The 6,960-nt window shown below is 52.4% G+C and overlaps 1 protein-coding gene across 1 annotated transcript; it reads right to left on the reverse strand.

Moving 5' to 3' along the window:
- Positions 1-526: 526 nt before the first annotated feature.
- On the reverse strand, positions 527-4,766 carry LOC127335770 (aldehyde dehydrogenase family 3 member F1). The gene is made up of 9 exons (XM_051362499.2): positions 4,382-4,766; positions 4,184-4,252; positions 4,010-4,106; positions 2,028-2,234; positions 1,708-1,943; positions 1,418-1,578; positions 1,231-1,321; positions 1,004-1,153; positions 527-926 (listed from the first exon to the last, which is right to left on the reverse strand). The coding sequence occupies exons 1-9, from the start codon at positions 4,625-4,627 to the stop codon at positions 687-689; spliced, it is 1,497 nt and encodes a 498-aa protein (XP_051218459.1). The 5' UTR covers positions 4,628-4,766; the 3' UTR covers positions 527-686.
- Positions 4,767-6,960: the final 2,194 nt, after the last annotated feature.

Below are 6,960 nucleotides of genomic sequence, written 5' to 3' on the forward strand. Positions count from 1 at the left end.
GAGAATGGCATCTTCTGCCAGAACGAATACGAAGGTGAGAAGGAGAGGTCGTTACCGCCATTGTTCCGGCCCAGGACGAGGTCGAGGTTGCGGGTGAAGTCAAGATGCGGATGAAGACTGCGAAGCAGATTGCGGCCGATGTCGCGGTGCTGCTCGCCGAGCTCTCCTACTCCGGTACTGGTGCTCCTCCGTGCGGCGGATTGGTCAGCGGGAGGGGAACCATCGGTGATGTGACACTTTGGGGGGAGTCACGAGTGAGACGAAGGAGAGGGACCGGTGAGCCTAATTATGGTGCGTGTTCCCGAAGGGACGCGGCGTTTCCGCCTCCCTTCTCCACGTGTGCAGGCTAATGGCCGCAACGGGTCTAGCCCTAGAAAAACTCCCATCCCGGGGTGCTTTAAAAACCGGTTCATGCAAGAACGCAGTGGGATGCAGGCATCTAAACGGACCGAATTTTGTTGGACCGATGCGAGCCAAGGTCCACACAGGCTACCAAACGCGCCCAAGCAAACACGCAGAGAAGCCCTTGGAGAGCAATTACAACATCCTATATCGTTCTTTTCTTTAGGGACTACGAACGTGGTATGTTTTATTCGATTATCTGTTCAATCATTTACCAAATACTTGGCAGTAATTTCTTTTGGACAGACCCATTGAGTCAGGCTGGATATAGCCAGTTCCGCTGTTCATGTCCTGGATAGGCCGAGGAAGGTGAAGATGAACCGGATGTAGTTGTAGCGGTAGAGGTGGCGCATCATGGCGATCTTCTGCTCGTCCCAGGGCGGGTACCTGAGCATGGCCTCCACGAGGAAGCCTCGCTTCAGGACCGCCTTCTTGTGGCTGAACATCTCGAAGGAGTACTTGCCGTGGTACTGCCCGAAGCCGCTCTGCCCGACGCCGCCGAACGGCAGCGTGTCGATCCCGTACTGCAAAACGCAAAGGAATCCTCAGCTGTTGCTACCATGCAAGTGGCGAAGAAACTAACTGTTCGGCATGTGCGTACTTGCACGACGGCGTCGTTGAAGGTGACGCTGCCCGACGACGTCTCCTCGACGATCCGGCGTTTCAGCGGCGCGCTGTTGGTGAAGGCGTACACCGCCAGCGGCTTCGGCCGTGCCCTCACGAACGCGATGCTGTCCTCGATCTTCTTCACCTGTGTGCAGCAGGTAAACATTCAGCTGCTTTGCTTGCTACGGGGTGTTCGGATCTGCCGGTTCAGTGTTGAGTTACCGTGATGATGGGGAGCAGAGGGCCGAAGATCTCCTCGGTCATGATCGCCGAGTCCAGCGGAGGGTTCAGCAGTATCGTTGGCTCGATGCACCTAAGGTTTATTTGTGGCGAGAATAATGTCAGTGACAACTTTGGATGGAACGAGACGAGGAAGTAGCAAGGACGATTGGGTTCAAAATTCATGTACAGGCTCTTGGCATCTAATTTGCCGCCGTGCAGCACGGAAGCCGCCACCGACGGGTCCTTGAGGAGGCTGCTCAGCCGCTGGAAGTGCCGCACGTTGACGATCCGCGCCATCTGATCGGAGTCAGCCATGAACCTCTTGAGCGTCGACTTGAGCATCTTAATCTTGAGCAGCGAAGAGAAAGGAACACACACACATAGAATGTGGTCAGATGCGGCGCGGGCGATGCTCAAGCTCAACTCACATGGTCTGATCATCAGAATTATGAACCAACCAAACAAAGAGAAGCGTACCAGGGTGGGCGCGAAGCGTTCCTCGACGAGGATGTAGTCGATGGCGACGCAGGCCTGGCCGGCGCAGGAGGACCACTTGGCGAAGATGACGCGGTTCACCGACGTCTGCAGGTTCCGGCCGGTGCCGACGGAGGCGGAGTCGAAGATGCAGGGGCACTTGCCGCCCAGCTCCAGCGCCACCGGCGTCAGGTGCTTGGACGCCGCCGCCATCACCATGCGCGCCACGCGAGGGCACCCTGACATTTTCCGATGCTAGCAGATCAGTTGATTGCTAGTTTGCGGAATTATTGAGCAATGCTGGTGGTCAGTTAAACTTTTACCGGTGAAGAGGACCTTGTCCCATCTGTTCTCCATGAGCTGCTCCCCGACCGCGGGGCCGCCCTGGACGACCTTCACGGCCGTGGCGTCCATGTACTCGCCGATGTTGTCCTCCAGGAACTTGGCGGTGGCCGGCGCCAGCTCCGACGGCTTCAGAACCACCGCGTTCCCGGCGGCTATGGCCCCGATCAGCGGCTCCAAAGACAAGCCTGCGTGGTACGTACATAAAGCAGGCATGCAAGTGACTTACAAGCCAAGCACGGTAACTTTTATACTGGCCTGTTTTTAACCATGCCGTGAGAGCACGATCCTGAGTTCTTGACACTAGGTAGATGCTGTGCCGGTACCACTGTCCGTTAATGCGTTCTTTCTCTTGGCCAACACAGCTGCGACAGTGTAATTCGAGACGCGAAGGTAGTGCTACAGGATAAGGTTACGGCAGCTTGGCGCGTTCCAAATGCAGTGGACCTCCTGGGACCTGGGGCACGCCGCAGAAGCTTATTACTATGTCGCCGACTCTGGTCTTTGAGATGGGATCCATGGGAATTTGCTGTTTTGCAACAGCGGTGAAATTGCAAGCACTGTGGCGTCATGTGCGCGCTGAACGAGCATTGAAAATGTGCTGCTCGGTAGGGGTGAAAGCGGAACAGATACGTTGAATAGTAGTGAAACTATATTTATATTCATATTTTCTTCGGATTCGGAATCAGCGCGAATGGTGTGCGAATACGAGTACGAAATCGGAGCCTATCGGTTATGAATACAATCTAAATACGGAGCGGATACGGTTTGGTTTTGGATAAACATCTTGTCAGATCTATCTTTGAAAATAATAGTAGGTACGACTAGTCAAGTAAAATTACCTTGTAATTTTTTGCTACGAGCTAGGGGTTCGGTGTTACAAGGAGCTGACGACTAGGGGTATGGTGTAGGGGAATTGAAGGAGGGTAGGGTTCCAATCACCATGGTTCCAATATATATACAGAGGTCGCCAATCGTGGGATGGGCTAAAATTTTATATATTAGTGAACCAAAGATTTGATGTATTAGTTGCTGAATATTGGTCGGATATAACCATAAAATACAGTATATGTTCGGATACGGATGGATATTAGTAAAACCATACCCTTTTTGTATCCGTTAACTACTTACTAGTCATATCAGTGACCGTTTCTACCCTCCCTAAGCCTTTGGTTGGTCGCTCGGTCGGAAATTATCCGTTCCATTTTCACCCCTTACTAATCACTCAGTCGAACTAAGGCACATGACACGGACATTGGGTCGAATTGGGGTCAGTGGAAGGTTGCCACGTAATGTCTTCATCTTCTTGCTCCTGGTGGTCGAGGATAACGCCATGGAAGAAGAGAGAAAGTGTTGCGCATCACAGCTCTGACACTATTTGCGAGCTGTTTAAGGAATTGCCAACTACTAGTCCTAGCCCATTACTCATGGCTAACAGAGCTGACTGGTTGATTGTTCGGCCGCTGAGAAGAGTTTTATCCTTCAGCCCAATATATGCAATTCAGGTAAAGAAAAATAGACCTTTCTGATGCGTCGTCCCTATTGAAGTGGTACTGGACTAGGCAAAGTAGCGTGGTAGGGTCGTTCACCTTTGTATCTGTAGCTGAGCGCGGGCCTTGTTTGTTTTATGCATGTAGTTACATAGCCTAACTAGTGGCATACGTCATGTTCGGATGTAGTATTGGTGAAAATTCAGTGGACCAATGGAAGAAAATGCGAAACGCGGTACCAGTGAGTGAAATTCAGTAGTGGGTGAATTCAGAGTAGCAATGAGTGATCGATGATGCTGCACCATTTATTTTCGCAGTTTCACGCAATGGGAGTAGAAGATTATCGGTGCTACAGCTTGCAAGAAGTGAAACGACGAACTAGCTTCGTAAAAGAAAAGAAATGGGAGTAGAATAGACGTGGCAAAATTTTCATCTAAAAAAATAGACGTAGCGATTGAGAGCGAAATGCTTACCCAAGGGGAAGTTCCAGCAGGAGAAGATGAGGACGACCCCGAGCGGCTCCGGCACCACCTGCGCGTCCGCCGGGAAGGCCACCAGCGGCGCCCAAACCTGTGGCAGCATTTCGGATGTGAGCGAACAGTATATGCAGAGCGAATCGGAGTGGGGAAATAAAGAATCAAGCTTGCCTTCTCCGGCGCCATCCATTTCCCGACCTCCCGCAGCGCGGCGTTGCAGGACTTGATGAGCACACCGACCTAAACCCCCCAAAGCCGTCCACCACAGAATACAGATTAGTGCGAACGAAATGGACGTCTGCACGGCGGGCGGCGGCGATGTGAGTCGACGGCGACGGTGCAAATCAAAAAGAAAACGAGAGGAAAAACCTCGTCTCTGTAGGCCTCGGCGCGGTGCTTGCCGAGGTCGTCGTGGAGCGCCCGGAACGCCTCCTCCTCCTTCTCGGCCAGTAGCCGGAGGAGGCCGCGCAGCTGGGACTGCCGCCACGCCAGGGGCCGGGTCCTGCCGCTCTCGAAGGTCGACCGCAGCTCGCCCAGGTGCTGCAGCGCGTGCAGTTCCAGCGCCTGCGGCGCCGCCGCACCAATCTCCTCGACGCTGGCCGCCATTGTGCCCATGCTTTCTCTCCGATCTTTAACTCTCTGCTCTGCTGCGGTGCTCCACTCCACAGTGTGTGTGAGCAGGTCGCCGCTGGTAGGTGGTGGCAGTGGCGCACAAGGAAGGGGAGGCTCCTTCGCTATTCGCTAGAGACCGTCTTCGCTCGTTCCCATTTATTTCGATGCTCGCGCTCGCGCCCATGCTAGGCACGAGGATTCAATGCTGGTACCAGGGCAGTTCACCGCAATTACTACTAGTATTTTTTTTTTCCATCAATGCGGTTACTGCAGCTCGGCTTTGATTGATTGTACAACCTCGGCCTAAGTGCATCCTTCATCTCTGGGAGCCGTCACTACGGTGGCCACCGAATACGGTATTTCTTCTCAAAATAGTTTCTCTTTTGCCAGGGAATCGTACGGGCGTGCAATGTCGTTTTCTGTCACGTTTCGTTATGGCGCTGCGGTGCTTCTTTGATTGGTTTTGGATGATTGAGCATGGCGTGGTAGGGAAATTGGTGAGATGTATAAATGAGTCTTCCAACGTGTGCATCAAGTAGCAGTATACTCCATTCTGTTTGCCTATGGATGATGCATCAGGTTGAAACTTGTGTGACCAATTATTTTTCTTCAAGATTAAAAACAAATATTTTCTTTACGCTGCAACAATACAACCTTAGTTATTACTCGTAGAGTTCTATCTTTCAGGGTGAAAATTCAAGGTCTGGCCTAAATTGGTTGTGTCTGTCAATGCTCTTGTTGAAGGAACAGATCATCTAACCTAGCCGCCACCTCCTCCTCTCTCGCCCCCCTCCCGGGCGGCAGCGGAGGATCTACCCGCCCCGCTTCGAGCAGCCGCCCCCAAATCGCCGCACCTCAGCCGCCGCTGCTGCCGGCCTCGGCCTTGGCCTTGGCCCCGGCTTCGGCCTCGGCCACGGCGGCGGTGGCGGCGCCCCTTCCGTCAAACAACGAGGGGGAGGAGAGGGTTTCCACGGTGGCGTTCCATGGGAGGTGATGAAGCGCCGATGGAGGAAGCCGGGCGGCACGGCTACTTGGTCGGGGCCTGATGCTCTCCGTCGGTAGCCATGGAGGATTCAGTGGAGCGGTGGTGGCCTCCGCCCCGGTGACGGTTCAGCGGTGGTACGCATGATCCGCGCCGCCGTCTTCTTCCCTGGTGATCCGGCAGGAGGGACTGGCGGCGTGGGGGCTGCTGGTCTTGCTTTGTTTTTGTTGGCGGTCCTCGGGTTTCTCGCAAGCGAAGATGAAGATCTACCGCAGGTCAGTTTGCTTTGATCTGGCTAGAGAGATGAGTTCCGGAAAGATCCGCTGGTGAATGGAACAATGCATATTTTGCCTGCAGTTTGCTGGATCGGGTGGTATTCGGTCGCGCGCACCCATGTTTTTATTCCGACCGTTTGGTTCCGGAGGGAGCGCCGCGAAGCTATATTCTGTGTTGACATCTGGTGACTTTTTGGTCCATGGTGAAGTCAGAAGAAGGAATATCATGAAGTTCGGATTGGTGGACTGACTAAAGGAGGTTCGAGTCAACGTGATGCTGAGGGATCTGCTTGGCGTTCCGGGCTTGCAACAGTGGTATGCATGTGGGGCGGCAAGACAGGGAAAGTTCGGAGTCTTACCTCTCGTGGTGAAAACCCAAGGTCCGGCCTTAATCGGTTCTCCGCTCGGCAATGTTCTTGTTGGAGGCATTGTTCTGAGAGTGGGGACTATCTTCAGGGAGAAATCCTAAGACCTTTGGTCGGGCGACGACGGCGCTGGTGCACTGTTTCCTTCTTGGAGGCGTCACTTTTGGAGAGTCTGTACTTCAGGTGTTGTCACGGTAGTGGTTGTATTGCTGTTGCTAGGTCTAGAAGGCTGTAGCGGGACTTTTATTTCTTAGTTTTCTTTTCTCTTTTTTGGCTGTGTGCATCCGTACTGTTATTAGGGTGGGGCGTTGTTGCAGCGGCTGGGTAATTGGTATCTTTTGATATTAATATATTTCCTTTATCGAAAAAAATGCTCTTGTTGAAGGCATTGTTTTGAGAGTGATGACTTTCTTCAGGGTGAAAGTCTAAGATCTATGATCAGGCGACGATAGCGTTTGTGCACTGTTTCCTTCTTGGAGGCGTCGTTTATGGAGAAATTGATCTTCTAGTGTTGTCTTGGTGGTGTCAGTGTTGCTGTTTCAAGTTTTCCATCTCTGTAGCGGACTTTTCTTTTTTGTAATTTTTTTGGTTGTGTACATCATTAATGTCTTTAGGATATAATATTGTTGCAGAGGCTAGGTGTAATTGGTATCTCCACGATATTAATATATGATCTTTATCGAAAAACTGCATAACGAAGTATCAAACACTACA

The sequence above is a fragment of the Lolium perenne genome, chromosome 2 (genome assembly GCF_019359855.2).
Source record: "Lolium perenne isolate Kyuss_39 chromosome 2, Kyuss_2.0, whole genome shotgun sequence".
In the NCBI taxonomy this organism is placed as follows: Eukaryota; Viridiplantae; Streptophyta; class Magnoliopsida; order Poales; family Poaceae; genus Lolium; species Lolium perenne.

Bases quoted from the DNA above. Each gene is read 5' to 3' on its own strand.
- LOC127335770 (XM_051362499.2), bottom strand. From the start codon at position 4,627: ATGGGCACAATGGCGGCCAGCGTCGAGGAGATTGGTGCGGCGGCGCCG. The intron at 1,944-2,027 runs GTAAAAGTTTAA...GGAAAATGTCAG, and splicing joins GGACAAGGTCCTCTTCACCG to GGTGCCCTCGCGTGGCGCGC. The intron at 1,579-1,707 runs GTACGCTTCTCT...TCGCTGCTCAAG, and splicing joins AACGCTTCGCGCCCACCCTG to ATTAAGATGCTCAAGTCGAC.